General features: G+C 41.7%; 1 protein-coding gene across 4 annotated transcripts in view; it reads left to right on the plus strand.

Annotated features, from left to right (window-relative positions):
- The first annotated feature begins 52 nt into the window (after positions 1–52).
- The window catches only part of GOSR1 (golgi SNAP receptor complex member 1), a 30,863-nt gene continuing 12,345 nt past the window's right edge, over positions 53–18,570 (plus strand). The window contains exons 1-7 of one of the 4 annotated variants that reach the window (XM_062012432.1): positions 53–156; positions 605–719; positions 2,380–2,467; positions 2,693–2,800; positions 3,888–3,979; positions 4,359–4,433; positions 9,507–10,518. In XM_062012432.1, the coding sequence (XP_061868416.1) occupies positions 126–156; positions 605–719; positions 2,380–2,467; positions 2,693–2,800; positions 3,888–3,979; positions 4,359–4,433; positions 9,507–9,732 (735 nt within the window). In that variant the 5' untranslated portion in view covers positions 53–125 and the 3' untranslated portion in view covers positions 9,733–10,518. Of the gene's footprint in view, positions 157–604; positions 720–2,379; positions 2,468–2,692; positions 2,801–3,887; positions 3,980–4,358; positions 4,434–9,506; positions 10,519–18,540 lie in introns of those variants that run through there. The other 3 variants (XM_062012433.1, XM_062012430.1, XM_062012431.1) reach the window with 3 other exon arrangements.

The following is an 18,570-nucleotide window of genomic DNA, read 5'->3' on the forward strand; positions in this document are numbered from 1 at the left end:
CCGCTGGGGGGCGCTGTGGCGGGAGGCCGGCCCGGCCCGTGGGGCGCCGCGCGGGGGAGACGCTCCGCTCCGCTCGGCTCGGCGGCGCCGCCTCAGCGGGCCGCGGCTGACGTTGGACAACAAAGATGGCGGCGGGGAGCAGCAACTACTGGGAAGGCGAGTGGGGCCTGAGGGCGGCGGGGCCGGGGCGGCTGCGCGCCGCGGGGCCTCTCTGGGGCACGGCCCGGGCCGGCCAGGCCGCAGCCAGCGCCGGGGCCTCTCTGCCCGCCTGTGGGGGTGGATCTGACGCCGCGGGCGCCCGGAGGCTGCTCTGGCCCCGGCGGCCCCTCAGCCATGAGGCGCCAGTGCCCGGCTGAGCCCCGCGCCGCGGGGAGCCGCAACCCGCGCCCGACCCTCCTGGTGGTGTGGGACAGCGCCTGCGGGCGTTCAGCCGCGTCTTCTCTTCCCCTTTCAGCGTGGGGTGCTCCCCGGTCTCCGACACCCTCCCCTCCCCCAGGCCCATCCCTCCCTCCCTGGGGCTCCCGAGCCGTCTGTGCACCCCCCGGAGCGTGGCGTTCCCGGGCGGGTTTGTGACTTTTCCCCCGCTCTCGGTCGCCCTGTGTAGATCTCAGGAAGCAGGCGAGGCAGCTGGAGAACGAGCTGGACCTGAAGCTAGTCTCCTTCAGCAAACTCTGCACCAGCTACAGCAGCACCCGAGACGGAAGGCGCGACAGGTATAGGTACTAACCCGATTTTTTACGTTTTAAATGCTGCTTGTGGTACTTGGCTCTGTTTTACAGTCTGCTCAATGCTGGTCCCACCTGTGGCTTCTACCCTTATCTTCTCATGAAGCTTATTTCAGCACTTCTCGGTACGTGATGCCGGTGTTCTGGTTGTAACACGCAGTGATGTTGGCACGAGGGTTGGAGAGGTGTGTGGGTGGCAGCAGTGCATCGTGAGAGCGTGTGTGGCACCAGGAGAAGCTGGATTCACACCTCAGTTTGTAACTGTGGGGTTAGTGTGTGAACTCATCATAAGGTTTTTACATCAGCTTAGTTTTTTCTTCTCTTTCTTGTTTTAAACTAGCAGGAGGTTTTCAGGGACTTGGGTATTAGGGGAGTTTAGCCTCCTGCCTCACAGGTGGGCTGGTCTGGGATGAGTAATCCCAGTTTTAATGGTAAGGGAACTGGAGCACTGAGCAGCTGTGACCAATCCAAGGTTTGCACAGGAGACAAGCCTTCTCTTCACAAGGGACAGCTGGCTTTCTCTTAAGATGAGAAGTAACAGTGGGAGCTATATATGTTTATATATGTATATGGACCAGATAAAAACATGTGTTTATGAGTAGTTTCTGTTTGCTTTAGGCAGATTCATCTTTGGCTGAAGAATTAAAGTGATAAAACTCTTCAAGTCTTTCATGCTTTTGGGCCAGAGTTGAGGTCTTCCCTGCCATTCCACAGCACTGATTGTCCTCTCCTCTGTCCCTGTGTACAACCTTTAAAGACTGCCATTCTTTGCTTTTTAACTGTGGGTCCCATCAGTGGTATTAGTGGTGACTGGAACCATCTGTACCAGCGTGGGTATTTTTTGTTTAATTAAATTCTTTGACTGAATCCATTTTGAAGCTTTTTCTTGTTCTTGAAGCCTGAGAGAGCTTCAAGAATGATGATTCACTCTTAAATCAGATTCCTAGTCTCTATCTTGTTTCTGTCTCTGAGCTGTTACATGCTCTGTAATCTTTATTGTTTTAATCATTTTTGCTGTCCTATGCAAAACTTGCTTCTCCTACTCTAGTTATGGTAGATTGCCAAAGCAAGGAGTAGTCACTGAAAGGCCTCAGTTGTCATACTTGTGCAGGTTGGCATACCCCGTGTTGTGCTTCTGTTCTGTTGCTTAGCTGTGATTTTCATTGTGGTTTTAGCTTATTTTAAAAAGCACATAGGGAAAGTGTATGTATGAAGCTGCAGCTGTAATAAATTGTGTAGAGTGCTGCTAATTGCTCAGCAGGTTGTCCTAATGCTGTGTTATTAAGGTGTAACTGTGTAGTTGGTGTAACTTACTGGTACTGTCATGCTCCCTCCTGCCAGGAAATAAATCAAGCTTAAAAGTTGGAGAGGGAAAGGCATTGGTGCTACATCTGCTGGTAGCAGACAAATGTTTGGTGTCAGGCAAATCTTCCAAAGGCAGGTTGCATTTTTACCAAGTGTTAACGTGTCTTTAGTTCAGATAAGAATTAAAGATATGTATGATAAGAAAATGTAATTTGTCTGAACTTAATTCACGTCTGTAAGACACTTGGGTAGTGGAGCTTGGCAACATCTAACACTCTGTTTCCTTATTTCCTGCATCTGTGAAAAGAAGATTTGCTTTGCATTAACTATTTATCTTCTTTTTCCTTAGCTCTGACACAACTCCTCTCTTAAATGGATCAAGCCAGGACAGAATGTTTGAGGCCATGGCTGTAGAGATTGAACAACTTCTGGGAAAGGTAATTGGAGTTACTTCACTGTGGTTTTACTTCAGCATCTAGGAAATATCACAGCTCAAGATTTCTGTGGTGAATGTTAGGAAGTACTAGCGGGGGTGTTAGACAAGTGTTTCTGAAGGTATGTGTTGTTAGAGCTGTTTCCTTCAACTTAGGCTTTGCAACTTTCTTACAAGAATAAGCCATTTCATTGTTTCAGGGTTTTGTGGGTTTTTTTTCTTTCTCTAGCTTACTGGAATCAATGACAAAATGGCAGAATACACAAATAGTGCTGGAGTCCCTTCCCTGAATGCTGCCCTGATGCACACGTTGCAGCGTCACAGAGACATACTGCAGGTAACAAATGCACATCCTTCTTAGGTTTAATTTGTTTCTTTGCTTGGAATAACTCTTAGCAGTGCTGGTATCACAGTGTGCATGAATGGCTTACCAGAAGATTTAAATGCTCCTTGTCCTATCTCTTTATGTCCTACCGGTGATGGTACCTCACTAAGAAAAAGCAGTAAAGTGTGATGTCTTTTACAGAGCCAAGGGGGAAGGGTGCTGTCATGAATTACCTTGTCTGTGTGGTGTGTCACACAGCAATAGGAGAGGAAATGTCACATTTAAGATAAGAAAATATGATTTTTTCTGCTAAAGGGACTTGAAGGAAATGTGAAGGCTAAACTATAACACTACTAATTAGTGTTAGAAACCAACCATGTGATAAATCAACCAAACTGGTGATGTTTTCCTGGCATAGTAATGTTACAAATACATGGTTTATTATTTATTGTCTGGTCATATACATTATCTCTTTTGTACCTGTGCAATACACAATAGAAAAAGCACAGTGTTTGGTAGAAGCCATAGCATTGATATGAAAAACTCTGCCCAATGTTAGTGGACACCAATTACCAGTTAAATTGGTTTCTTGAACAAGTATTAGCTGCCTGAAATGTTTGCAAATGTAAAATTGCAACTCAGATGTTAAAAACCAAAAAGTTGTCTTCACTGTTCAGAAAAGACTCTTTGTGGGTTTTTTTCTGGTGTGACTTCACCGAGAAAATCCAAGAATGTCTTCACCACCTCTAGTAAGCAGGTGTTGCCAGAGCTGCTGATTCCACCAGCAATGTGAGATTCCAGCACGAAATAATAATACATCAGAAAGGCAGAGAGAAATGAGATGGGGACAAAGGCTTACAGTAGATTTCCCTCTGTGACCTCAGCTATCAAAAGTCACACATACTGCAAAAACAGTGACGTTTAAAAGTAATAGGCATTAACTCTCAAGCGTTTTTGATGTTATTTTAGCAAGTTGGTCTTCCACTTTCTAGTACAAAACAGTAAACATGTTAAAAGATGGTTGGATCACACTTGAGGATATTGCTTTGTGTTAAACTGATCTCATGGCCCACGTTTGACAGCAGTTGTTTCATTACAGGATTATACACACGAATTCCACAAAACCAAAGCAAACTTCTTGGCAATACGAGAAAGGGAGAATCTGTTGGGCTCAGTGAGGAAAGACATTGAGTAAGTAAATAGAGTGGTTTATGGCAGGGGCCTGGGACTATCCTTGGAGGGAGACGGCAGCAACCTTCCTGTAGGAGAGCACTTGGCATAGCTTACTCATCTGTGCTCTAAGCAAAGCAAAAAAAAGATACTGGGCATTAACAACTTTTATTAAGGTTGTGATAAGATTCTGCTTTGGTTTGGGGTTTTGTAACTGCAGAATGAATGCTTTTAAAGTGAAAGTCTTAAGTTGTGCCAGTTCACATTAAAAATATCTGGAACTTTTCTATTTAGTCACTTCAGAATAACAAAGCCTGACAAGTGTGTGATGCAGTTAGTATTGTCTAATGAAAGCTCTCTGGAAAAACTGGTTTTCAACTCATTATTGTTTACATTTTAGATCATATAAAAGTGGATCTGGAGTGAATAACAGAAGAACAGAACTATTCCTGAAGGAGCATGAGCACCTTCGAAAGTAGGTGTTATTTGTTTTTTACTCGGAACATGCTTCATTTCAAGTTTAGGTAAAAACTTTGTCCACCATGAATGACTTGCACTACGTGTTCTGTGGCAGCACTGCTGCTTATGTGGCTGGATAAGCATTTATTACTCATGCTGACTGTGAAATGCACATAGTAGACAATAGTTGTGATAGTTTTCAGTGATACTTGGCTTTAGGAACTTGTCAGCACTAAGTGACGTTTATATATTGTCTTCAGTGGACTTTTTCAAGTCACTTGTGACTCATTTCATGCTTCACCTCTCTTCTTAAGGAAGCCTTTACAGGATACTAACTGGGATGAGGGTTGAAACACAAACCAAAAAGCATCAGTGATTTTGCTGTTTTTCCCTCCTCCTTCCTTGGTCAGAGTCAGACAGAGAAAAACATTTTCCCCCTTTGGTCTCTGCTGACCGTGTACAAAAGGTGATGGAAGAGACTAATTCCAAAGTTATCTGTGCACTTAAAAATTGATTTTGTTTTACTGGCCAAGATAGCAAGCAAAACCAGAAAGCACTTTCTATACTTAACTAGGGCAGGAGTAGCTGCTTTGGGTGTTCCTCCTGTCAAGAAGTGGTAGTAGCCCTGATCTTGTGCCTCTGACTACAGCCGTGCTAAACTTCCATCTTACACAAGAGGGCAGACTTGCACGTAAAAAAGCAAAGAAGTAAGAAGTTACCTGTGGCTTTCTCAACTGGGCTTTCTGAATGGTAACTTCACTGTCTGTCCAGAGCTGCACAAAAAGCTTTCACAGGAAGTTAAACCCTACATTTTCGATTTTGACTTATCACCACTTTGTCCTCACTTCTCCTTAATGTCTTTCGAAGTTAATTGATTTAAAGCTTGAATTATGACTTTCATTAGGCTGAATTTATTATTAAATGTGTATGATGAAGAAATGTGAAGTTTCCAGGAAAAAAACCCCACAGTCTTACAGTTCTGGAGGTGGAATGTTAACTGGCATTGATTCTTTCAAGTACAACATCTGAAATAATCTAAGTAAACCCCATTCTTTCTTTCTTGATGTTATGTTTTGATTGGGGTTTTGCTTTGGTTTTATTTTTTTATGGGAGAGGTATGACATTTATACATTTGACATCTTGTTAAAACAGACTACAAATAAAATCTTTCTGGAATTGTAAAATAAACTTCTAAGAAACTGACATTCCTCTTGAGTTTCCAGAGTTTGAAAAGTTTGGAACAATAAAGAGAGGAAAACTTAAAGCATTTTATAAACATTATCTGTCTGCAGAATTTGAGCCTAGCATTTGTTCAGGCATTGATTACTTTCATCTCTTTAAACATGCCAAAATCTCCAGGATGCTTGTAGGATAAAAATGCACAATTATGGAACAGAGTGAAAAATAATATTGTATTTTTATTAATTAAAGTACTTTCAGAAACAGTTCAACATCTTCCATATGAGTATTTGGACAGGTCAGGATGTGAAAATAAAAGCTTAATAAAAAGGTCATGACATTGAGAAAAAGAAACCAAGAAATAAGTGTGACTTGGAGATCTTTAGGAAACAGAGCCAAAACTAATCATGGAATACTACTGCAAGGTGGAGATAACTGTGGGGTGTAGGAAGAAGCCTGGTGTAGAAGCAGAATACAACCTTGGCAAGAAACCAAAGCTTGCAAGATGTTCAAAACTTTTGAACTGAGAATTCATAAGCTCAAAAAGAGATACTGGCAGAGGGAATTACTAATGAGTTTCAACATATTTGTGTCTTCAGAGAAAGCTATTGCTGGCAAAAGGCTGTAAAAGCTAGCAAAAGGTCCCAGGAAATCACCAGGAGCTGGCAGATTACACCAAATGTGTTCCTAGGATAAGCTGACAAGCTTTATGTGAGTTTTGATGCTGAGTATTTGCAGTCCAGGGAGTCAAGGTGTTGGGCTGATTGATAGAACTACATGCTGAATATATGGACATTGTCACAAAGCCACAGCAGTAAAAATCCAAATGTAGTTTTAGTAAAGTTATAAAACCAATGAGAGGAGCTTGAAAAATGGAGATGAGAAGGTGAACTTTGCAAGTGTGTTATTATATGCTGCAAAGCAATGAGAGAATGCCATAGGAATGATAGATTCCTATCAAATACTGGAGTGTTCACCTGGCCTTGACCCTGCTTGATTTATGATATTAAGTACTTCACCCTATTACATATTTATTCCATGATCTGATAATGGAGAATGTATGAGCTATTACCCCTCTGCAGAGTATCAGACTTGTCTGTCTGCCTCTTGCTTTATGCACCGCGTGAGACGGTCAGCGGAAACTTGAGTTTACTCTTGGCACTGCTGTGGGTGAATGCTCTGTAAAAAGCCTGCTGGCAGCCATGGGCAGTGTTGTTAGTGGTGGGATCTCACTTGGGAGTAAGAGCAGGAGAGCCAGAAAGCTCTTCTCTGGGAGGGACTTGGGACAGAAGCTGGACCTCTGCTTTGTGCCTAAATCTGCACATTTTGAATGGCTTCTCTTCTGGAAGAAGAATGAAAGAGAAACTGTCTTAATTGTACACATGTAGGTCATCATAGAAAAGGAGAGGAAATAACATCTGTGAGCACAAAGTTTTGATGAGTAAAAGAAAGCACCAAGGGAATGGCAACAGCTGAAGTGCTGTGCCTGTAATACCTAAAGCTGCTCTCCATTAAGCTGTGAGGATCATGCATCCATTTGTATCCACACTCTGGGGGTGGGGCTGGGTGCTGTGTCAGGGCTGCTGGCACAGGCAGTGGTGCTCTGGGCCCCTGGGGGTGCTGGGGCAGCCCTCACCTGGGGGCACAGGGGGCTGAGCTGTGGTGAGAGAAACCACATTGTGTTCTTGCTTCTGAACCAAAAGCCTCATAGTTCAATTCATTCTGTAATTCAGCTGATTGGGAGTTTTATTGGGAGAGGAGATTTGTCTAGAATTTTTCGTGACTGCAAGTGGAAGGCAACTGAAGGGTGGTTTTACCCACCTCTGGAGAGGAAAACAATAATGCCTACATTTTTTAGTAAAACTTAAAGAGCCGTTGATTAAAACAAGCCCAGAAGACAGGTCTTGTGGAATATTGATGCCCTGTTCATGTTTTTGCCTAATACATCAGATCTTTTGGCATGCCAAATGCCTAAAGAAATACCATATTGAGCATGGTCCCATCTGCAGTTGATTCTTGGCTGCTTGTTTTCTCAGGTCTGTCTCATTCAGTACAGGTGTTTGTCTCATCTTTTTGCCAGGGAGGTAAACAAGTCATCCTTTTTCTTGTAATATTGTTTTCCATCTAAAGAAAACAGTTCTGATGAATAGGTCCAGCTTAGCATTTTAAAAACTGCTGCCTCAGAGGAAAGAGTCCTGTCAGCTTGGTGTCTGCCCTGAGAAATCCTGCATTCATTGGTGAGTTACAGACTCAGTCAGCGAAGCAGGGACTAATGTGTGTGATTTGAATTCACAATACTGTGTGTGTTTGCAAGTGACATTTTTCCTTGTGTTAGGACCTTGCATTGCATATGCATGATACCCCAGCAGGTGATACTGGTGAATTTGTGCAAAACATGGATGAAGGCTTCCAAGGTTTAGGTAGAAATTACAGCTCTTGCTCTACCTATGATGAATCCCCTGGAGATGCAAACTACACTGCTTAGTAGTCTCCAGCATTTGCTGTAGTAGGTTTGTTCTGTCGTTGCCAGGCCACCGTATGGCTATTGCTCTATTAATCAGCTCCAGTGCTCAAAAAACAGACTTTTGTCCTCTTAATTGTCAGAAGACTCCATGTTTCTGGTGAATGGTGCTAAGCAGTCCTTCCAGTAAAAACAAATTCAGCTAAGAGTACAGGTGTTAGTGATCCAGGTAGAGGAGATGAACCAGCTAAGGACATAAAATGCCTCTGTGTGTGTCTTCTAATGCTTAGCACTGGCAACAGAGAGGGCAGAGGTGCCAGAGTAACTGAATGGGAAACTTTGAAGGAGAAAAGGATGAGAGCAAACAAATCAAAGCAGGATGTGTTCTCCATGTGAAAGAGAAAAGAGGAATGAGAGAGGTGAGCAAAAGAAATAACGGGAATCTGCAGCAGTTGCGTCATGGTGCTATTAATAATACATACCTGCTCCGTGGAGATAGCTGGGAGAAAGGAATGTTTGTGCAGTACTCCATGGATGTGAAGTACACTGGACTACCAGCATATTTTTATGACCATTATTGTTGTGTTTCATTTTTTAGTAGAATTATTTCAGGTTTCCTGTTGTTGTTTGGGCAGAAATGGCCACATTCAGTAGAGAACAGTCACCGGGAAACGGCTTTCAAACGCTGTTTGTAATACAGTCCAGATTTTAATAGAGAGGGAGACTTGATTATTTTTCCTCAAAATATTGATGTTGCTTACAAATTCTTACTTTATTGCCAGTTTGCACAGAGAAGTCAGCTTAGTGAGCTGCAGAGACACCTTGCAGGGTTTCTGATGACGGGTGTGTCGATCTTTGGGGGAAAAAGCTACCAGTTTTGTATCTTAATTTCATTTCCTTTTCTTTTGTTATCCCTGTTCTCTGCTTCACACACCCATTTTCTGTGCTGTTGCTGCACAGCTTCCCATGGATTTCCATGGACTTCATGTTGGATTAAACACAAAGAACTGCTGTTGTCTCCCCTTCCATCCTCTCCCTTGCCTCCAGTTGCAAGGGGAGGACACAAAGCTGCCAGGGCAGTAACTGCTCTGGCTGACACATGGTTTGCCACTGCACCTCCTTCATCTTTTTCTTGGAAAGAAAGAGACTATAGGAAAAAAAGAGCTAATTCACCAGTTCTTTTCTCCTGAAGCAGCAGGGAGGGAGGAGTGTGATGAGCTTTTTCCCTGGCTGCCTGCTCTGCAGCCTCAGAACTGCTGAGCTCTACTTTAGTCAGGCCCAATAAGGGTTGAGGGCTTTTTTAATTGCAAAACTTGCTTCTAAATTGAACTTATTTTTTGTTCATGTCAAAGCAGAATGTGGTGTTCTCATCCCTCTATTCTCTTGATTTTAATACAGATTTTTAACTGAAGCAGCACTTGATAATGAATTATTTTCTTTGCTTTATAGCAGTTATGAAAAAACAAACCAGATCTGCTGTGAAAGGACAATACGTGCTGTCCATGGACTCAGCTTGGACTGTTGGCCAAGAAGCACTGAATATGGTGTAATTTGGCTGCAGATTTGCTGTGCAGTGGTAATGGAAGGCTGCAGCACTTTGTCTATTGAACTGGAAGATACAGTGCAAGGAGAGATTGAGGAATCTGGGTTAAATTGTTTCTCTGCTGGCCGTTAATTGCAAGAGCTCTCAGCTTTCCCAAATACCACTCTCTTGTTTTTTTTGTTTTTGAAATAAGGAAGTTTGAGAAACTATTGCATTAAAAGTGTGTGCTGGTGTCTCAGCCAGCCAGTCAGGATGGCTGGGAATTACCTTCCTGACTGACTTAGCATTGAACATCCCTAATACAGACTTTTGGAAGAGGGTTATATCCTCTGTCTGCAGCATAAATAATGTCAGCAGCACAAATGAAATGGTTTTCAGGGAAGGGATTTGAACAAGGGAGGATTTTTTGGGTGTTGCAAAAGCTTACTTAAAGATGCATAACAACTTGTCCTGTAATCCTGTTTCAAAATACAATTCTCTCTTCAGTTTTGCTCTGTCTCCTGTTTGCAGAGTTTTCTAAGTTGCAGTTATGCATCAGTGATTGCTTCCTACAGGCTTATCCTTGCATGGGATTGAATGGGTTTTATCTCCAAGCCTGCTGGCAGAAGCTCTGTCCTGAAGATTCATGGCAGAGTGGCACAAGGCCACTTTGTAAGTGGCTGGATCATCTTTCCCTTAACAGTCCCAGTCTGAATACAAGACTTAGGCAGATATATCCTCAACTGCAACACCAGACTGAGCACAACTTACCTCTTATCTTAGTAGTAAATGCTCCTGAGGGAGATTGTTCGTGTCTTCTGGAAAAAGTGCACCTTCACTGTATGTGACTGTAATTATATGGCTGTATGAGCAAGTTATTGAAGTGGTTTAATGAGAATTTGGGGAGATTCAAAGCTTGCAAGCAATGAAGGAGACACTCTTGGGTATTGTTATTATTTATAAATAACTTAATAAAAGATTGTGACAATCAGCCAAGCACTTCAGGATTTAAATGAGTTTTTCCCTCTAAAAATAGCTTGAGCTTCATTAAAGTAAAACCAACTGGCAATTTTCATCTTCTTGTGCTGCATTTAGGACTTAAAAAAAGCAAACCTAGCCCAAAGATTGTATTTGTCTCCCAAGATTGATTTGCATGCTTCCCTTATAGTTGGATTGCTTTAAAAAGTACTGTAATCAATCATTTCCCTCATGTTTGATGATTGATTGATATCTTTATACCTCAGTATGTCCAAAATGAATGATATTTCAAGAAAGATGGGGAGGGCACCAAGCAAAAAAGCAATGAACCCACCACACACATGCAGAAAACCTGCTTTGGGGGCTTCCTTTGTAACTTCCAGTATAAAATGGAATTAGCCAGTGACATGGACATTGGCATTAAGAACCTCAAACTCACTGTTTTTTGTTTCTATAAAATGGCAAGGTTTATACATAAACTTCCATGTACACCTCCAGCATCAAGGCTACAGAAACTGAGATCTTTATGGATGTCTGCAGAACCTAAAGAAGGAAAGTCTTCATGAGACATTGTCAAAGATTACCTGAGTGTATCGTGGATGGTTGGGACTAGAACTCAGCTCTGGGCTTTACCTTAGAAACAACACTATGCCCTTGATTTGGAGAGAGGGAAGGATCTAAAACCAAACTTCAAACTTCAGAGCTTCTTCTGTGTTTGCTTTTGAAGTTTCTTGCTCTTTTCAGAAATAAACAAGTCAGTGATGTGTGGCTTGTTTTTAGCTTTCCTTTCAGTGCTGTTTCTTAACTAGGACAGTTCCCCCCCGCCCCAGGGGCTGTATTGAAATTAGGATTTTGACAAGTGCTGAAATACTTCTTACATGGATTGGTTCTGAAAAGCAGGTGCATCTTTTGAACAGAATCAACAGTTGTGGAGTTCTATAGACTTTCTTTTGTGGAATGTGAGAGTCAGTTCTTGCTCTGACGTGGCATGCCATGTTTGGCAGTGTGGCTGGGCATTTCATTATTCTTTAAGGTCAGAAGCGCTTGCTCATTATTTGCTATTGGAACCTCCAGTAAAAGCAAGCTGTTGGATTTCATGTGATGTGTGTGGAGGTGTTAAAGAGTGATAGTTTCCATTTTTCTCAAATACAGAGCATACCTCTGGAAAGTTACCACAGTGCTGCATAAACATCATTCTGGAGTTTATTTAATTCGAACCTCTGTACTAATGAGGTTCTTGTCATTCTTGGCTGCTGAGTGGTGGCCTACACAGGCACCTTCGTGTGTTGCTTTACTGGTGGTTTGATAAAAGGCATTGACTCCCATCTCTGAGGATACATATTTTCTGTCCATTTTTCTATCAAATTCCCACTTAAAGCATTTCTGTTTTAACCCAATAATACAACTTTGCTTAGAGCTCATCAAGGACTTTAGTTTTGTCATCAAGTGGAAGATGCAGAGTGCTTTCCCTCTCATTTGAGAGACTTGTTTACATTGAATATAGTCACACCTCTGGAAGAGTGCATCATGTCCAGTCTTAGATGAAAAGACAAGCTTAAGATTGGGTCAGATTGGGTTGGAAGAAAAATGTTGAGATCTTCACCCGCTGGTGAATTGTACCTGGAATTTGGATTGTAGATGGTTTAAGTGTAGTGTGCACTTCATATTTTGAACCATGGGTGTTCATTATGTTGTGTAGATAAAGGTGCAGTTTTACTAATCATTTTGTGAAGTTTCTGTTCAGATAACAGGCAGGCAGATAGTTGCTACATTAAGTATTTTGGCCAAGTCCTGGGTGAAAGCCATATTGCTTTCTGTATCTACCAAACAAACCTTCAAAACCTCAGCAGGTGACAGTGCAGTTAGGAAGCAGAATACATTTCCATCAATGTGTATTTTACTAAACTCAAATTGAGTTGTCACCTTAGAGGTAACTCACACTTCATTTCTGTGTCAGCGTCACTAGGAATTTAGAAGATATTCATTACCAAGTTGTTTGTATGATGGGGCTCCTCTGGTAGATGTTCACCCTTGGGTTTTCTTTACTTGGTTACTTGAGTGTGAGGAGTAGAAAAATTTTGTTAGCTTTAGTCAAAAACCACTGAGCTAAAATGCCACAGATTGTGAACAACTTGTGTTTCTTGGAAGTTGTGCATCTATCGTGTGTGTGTGCCCACACAACCCAGGAGCCACAGCTTATCTTGGTAGAGCTCATTTTGTGGTGGGTCAGTGTTGGATATTGAAGGTTGTGGCTTGGTTTTTGAGGGCTTTTCCCTTTAGTTAAAGATGTAATCCAAATGATATCTTTTAAACCAAGGGGAGAGAATGAAAGCAGCACTCCCACTGAATGCCAGTCCCGCCTGCAGCGTGTAAAATTTGAGGAAATGCCGATATGGTCCATTAGTAAGTTACTGGAATTGTTCTGACAGTTGTGGTTAGTGGTAATGACTTACAGTAAGGCCTACCCTTCTCAGTTCATTTTGCTTTGTTCCTGTGAGTAATATGGAGCAATTATAGGGGAGGGTCAATCTATCCAGGAACTCTCACAACCATGGATAGAGGGCCTCTAGAAGCCTTATTCCGTGGTGCCATCCTGGCATTGGTTTGATGCTCACTAATAGGCAACCAGCTGCTGCACTTCATTTAGACAATGGCAGCTGTTTGCATTTTAAGTTTTTAACTGCGTTCTTTGGGTAAACTGAATGCTGCAGATTATTGAGAGGGCTCTTACTTCCTTATAGATTCACTTTAAAGGAAGAAGTATTGCTGTTGCTCACCCTCCTGGGACTCTCAAACATCAGACGCTCTCCCCAGTAGTCTTTCTATGTGCCAAAGAGCTTTCTTGGCTAACTCCTCCTTTGCAGAAATGTTTGTTTCACTCTGTTGATAATTCCCAGACAAGTTCATGGGGTTCAGTGGGAGGTGCAGACTGTGGCTTTTGGAAATCCAAGACAAACAACCCTCTGATGTTCAGACCTGTCAAGGTGGATCCCTGTGCTTGGGGATCTCCTCCGCAAACGTAGAGTGTCCCTTGGTATTTGTTTGCATACATAAAGCTGAGTTAGAAGCTTTTCATTGGTTACACTGCATATATAGACATGTTTGCAGACGTTAGCTGCAAAGAAAGTGCTTCTGTTAGTTTCTCTTAAATCCACATTGTTGGAATGGATAAGCTGCTGAGATGTTTACTTACTGATGTAGCTAGGAGTCCAATTTTTAGAGAATTTTGCCTCTGAGATAGAATTGCAGGTTGGAGGAAGGTTTCACCAGCTTTTTTTCCTGGAAATCCTTTGGCAGGTTCTTCCCTCTGCTGAAGGACATATCTTTTGCATGGTTTTCTTTTCTCATCTATAACGTACATGTGAACCATCTGGAAAGAAAACATCAAATAGTGTTAGTTAACTCCTGACTAGAGCAATGGATTGTGCTCCAGTGCCTTTCATTCTACATTTAACAGACTGCTTTCATTGATTAAAAGCAGTATGATGTTGTGCTGGTGTGCTTTTTTTTCTTTTCCAACATTGCAACTGTTCCTCATTCTTACTGAGAGTGCTTTCTGAGTGTCAGACAGCCCAGGACAATCATCTGCACAAATAAGCTTACGTATGTGTTTAGAGTCTGTAGGTGTGATGTTCTTAAGAACGTGTTCTTCTGTACATTGACTTAATGCTCATGGGTTTTATGTTTGATTGGTGTAGGCTCTTTCATTTTACCTCCTGCAACAGAAAACATAAAAACCTTGCATGTCCTTAGCATCTAGATTTGTGCTTTAATTGCCATATAAGGGGAACCCACAAGAGACAGCAGTTTGCCTCTATGTTTGAACCTTTCTCTGCTTTCGGAATGGTCTCTCTTCATCCCTGAAAATGCTCATTTTTCACCTCATGTCTTTGTTTTTGGCCAGCTGGAAACATAAGATTTATGCTTTGTAGTCAAATATGTTCCTTTTCCTCCCTGTGCTGTTGCATGCTGTGCACTCATGGCAGGTGCTACTTCTGCTCTCCGATAAAAACGCAGGAGTGAATTTTTACTGTCTGCACAGTCCTGTGTTATAAATTTTCTCTCTCTGGACCCCATCTACCCTAGGTGTCTTTGTCTTGCCATGCTCTTGTGTTGGGACTCAGTCAATGAATATGCTTCCACGTCAATTTTTGTCTTCATTAGCAACTGTAGGTGACTGTCCAAACTAGCTCAGCAGCTCCAGTGGAATTCACTCCATGACACTAAGTGGAATCAAGCTTGAGACAAGTCATATAAAATCTGAAGTATCTTGATTGTTATCACAGAGAGGAGAAAAGTGTTCTGCTTTGCATTCTTCTGCTTGAGTTTTTTATGATCTTCTGAATTTTTTAGATGACGAAGTATGTTGCTGGCAAGCAGAACCAATCGGTTGGAGCTGGGGTTTTTTGCATGTGTGTGCACAGTGTTTCTTTCACTCAAGTTAAAAATGATTACTATGATGGAAATAACTGACTGCTCAAGTCTGATTTGTTTCTCCTTAATCTGTATATTTGTATTGGAGTGTCAAGGTTATTTTGCAATGTTTCCTGGAATTTCTACTTTACTTGGTGATGCAGGGCTATGAAAATTGTGTGCAGTCGAGAGCCTTACTTCTGTATCTTGTTTTCCTGAGAAGTGTAGTGGGTATCTAGCTAGTAAGTCAGCAGTAAAATCTATGGATATGGGAGAAGCCCAGTTCTCACTTCAGTAATCATCTATACTTCTGAACTTTAACTACTAGCACAGAGATTTGCTTTGAAAAAAAACAAAGGCCATAAAGTTGTAACAGCTTGATGTGGAGAGACGTCTATCCTAAGGCACAGGTCACGTAATTTTTCTTTTGGATTAATTTACCTGTCTGCATATTTAAATGACAAAGTGTGCAATCTTTTCTGAAGACAGCAGTTGCACAGAGGCCTGATTGTTTCATATGCATGACTGCTACAGTTGGATTTTTGCCATTTATTACAGTAGGTGGTTTCCTCAGCATCTTTCAGCATTTCTTTCCTATAGTATTTTTAAATGGCTTCGTCCAAGTGCCATCTGTCTCGACAGGTGAGAGTGCATAGCTCATGGAAACAGATGGCAGATCAGATTAATACTGCCCAGAACCAGTGTTTGCTTGTTTGCATGTTCATAAGGTGATATCCACTGGTTTTGTATTTGCTTGGAAAGCAGAAGAATAAAGTTAAGAGTTTTAGTGGGGTTTTTAGTGGGATGGGAAGAATATACTGGAAGCTGTGTTTAGTAAATCTGTATTCTTCTCAGCTACTTCTTTAAGGCTAGAAGCATTAGTTCTGTCTGCCCTTACCTACAAATCAGGCATTCTGAAGAAAACTCATATGCATCTCGTCTTTTTAAATGGTTGGGTTGACCTCCAAGGAAGCTGAGAAACATTGATCCCGTGGCTCCAGATGCCTGTTAAACACCTGCTGTTGGTATTTGCATCTCATGTCCCTGTGTGTAGTAGTGAGAACTGTTTACTGCTGGATTTATACATTGTTATTAACTTCTGCCTGTCATTTTACAGGCAGCTCCATTTCCAGGGTTTATTTTTGTATGTGGGTATACATATTAAAAAGAATGCAGTAAAATGTAATTGAATCTGAAGGTTTTAAATACTTTTTGTGTTTATGTCTCTAATTAATGAAACTGCCGGACTACAGCTTTCTGTGGCATAAAAAGCAGTCAATTTCTCTGCTGCAAATTGGAAAACCTGATTTTTGTGCTCTGAAAACCTTGGAGAAGCACCCTAGTTCACATTAGGTCTCTGAATGTGTTCAACTTCCCTGTCCTCTTCAGTTCATCAACATACTCTTCATTTCATCAGTTGAAAGAGCTGCTAATGCTGGTGATTTTTCCCAGGGTAAGGTGTTCTTGGGTTTTTTAAAATAGGACTATTCTAGCAATGTTTTGTTCCACAGCATTTTTAGAAGTGTTACTTATTTACAGCTTGGCTCCTGGTATCTTTTAGTTGTTAATAGTTTTTTGTTTAAAAAAGGAGCAAACCTTTTGGATAATGATGCATTCCTCTGCACTGTGTGCTTTTCAGACTGTTTTCTGATGGTTTTGCAGTTTGTTCTTATTATGCACTGCCCACATAATACACTTGTCTGTTAGGGACTGTCTATGTACTAGAAGCACATTCTCAGTTGAATTTGATGTCTTTGAGAATCAGTGGTTATGGGAATCTTTAATGCATGGCTTTTCTCTTGCGCTTGCCTTGGGGACATTATCAGATGCTGTGAGACATGAGACTGCTGACATCATTCTGTGTACACAGCTATGGTGTTTTACTTCTCTGTACCAGTGGTAATAAATACCACACACTGAATGAAAATGCTTTTAGTTGACTGAACCAATGTACTGGCAACTGATGTGACTCTTAGGAGCAGGGCTTTGTTTTGGGAGCTGAAAGAAGTGTTCCAGTTCCAATGTTTCCAGTGTTTGCTGCCCCAGTTGAGTCCCTCTCAACTTAAAATCAGGCAAAATATTTTTAGTGCTCTCTGTGCTGTCTCCATATTTCAAGCCATGGACTAGACTGAAATAGCAACCTTCATGTTTTCACTCCTCTTCACAGACAAATAAGGACATTCTGTTAGCATCTCCCCGTCCCCAAGCAGTTTACACACGCTGCACAACGTGCTCCTTGGCCGTGCCTCCAGCTGGAGATGTGGGGGGATCTCCAGAATTTCTGTGGGTAGAAGAAAAGTTCCAAATCGAGTGGCTCTGGCTGAGTCAGAGGCAGAACTGTGCTGCACCGGAGGCTGTTGATATCTTCCCTTCCCAGGGTGGCAAAACACTTAGAACAAGGAGAGTGGAAGATGAGGACGGTCATGACCTTTCAGCATCTTTTAATCCTTTTAGTTTGGCAGCAATACATTCTGCTTTAATACTGGAAGCGATATCCAATGCAACATGTAACTTCTTTCTATCAGATTGCACTTGAAGGAAACCAAACTCACTCATTCTACAAGAGTTTGGGTAAATCTGTGAGTTAAATGGAGCGATTGTAGGGATGCATCACTGTTTCTGCAGGATGGGAAGTGGGGATGCAGTCACCTCTCCTATGTCAGTGTAATATTTAGGGCATTAATTACTCTAACAAGACATGTTTTTCTGGGATGTCATAGTTGGCTGTAAAACAGCGACTAAAAAACTGTAAGAAGCTGAGTACAGAAGTGAAATTGCTCAAGTCTTCTGAGGATCTTCTTTGCCATCTTAGAATGTCTCACATCCATTTTTGAAATGAAGTGTTCTCTCTGTGGTGCTGTATTTTAGGCTGTCCTTTTCCCAGCGATGCTACACAGAAACTTGATTAATATGTGACAGCAAGAGGGAAGGGAGGTGTGTTATCAAGGTCTTTCTCTTACAGATGGTGTGTATTCTGCTTCCCATAAGCATTGCTTAATTCTCATCCAGCTTGTATTACTAGAGAAAGAACTTGCCTCATTAACCACCATAAAACAGCATTTGGTAAACTTCTTAAGCAGTGTTTTGAGATGTTATTACCTGGAACCAACTCTCAGCTTTTATTGTTAATTATGTCTTTTGAAGGGGGGGCAGGAATGACCAGGGTTAAAAAGCAATGACATTAGATACTTCCTTCTCTAATACTCCTTTCAAAACTGTCTTGCACTCTTGGTACACGTCAGGCTCAGTTAACATTAATTAGCCATGAATCATGCAACCCATTCCCCTTTTTTTGTGTCTCAATGTCTTTGTGTGTCCTCCTGAGCATCTGTTCTTGCATACAGTTAGGAAATGCTCCTCCAGAGAATATTGCATAAATCTTCTCCAAAGACTCTCATTATTTATACCAAATCCATGTAGTAGCAAAAAGTATCAACATCCAGAAATAAGGCATCTAGGGGCAAATTTGTTAAGGTTTGTATCATGGCAGTCATTGATTTAATAAACTAAGATAAAACTTAATGTTTGTTACTTTTTATAACTTCTGTTTCTTTCTCTTTTGGCTTTCAGCTCAGATCGACTGATAGAAGAAACAATAAG

Source organism: Colius striatus, chromosome 20, assembly GCF_028858725.1.
Source record: "Colius striatus isolate bColStr4 chromosome 20, bColStr4.1.hap1, whole genome shotgun sequence".
NCBI lineage: Eukaryota > Metazoa > Chordata > Aves > Coliiformes > Coliidae > Colius > Colius striatus.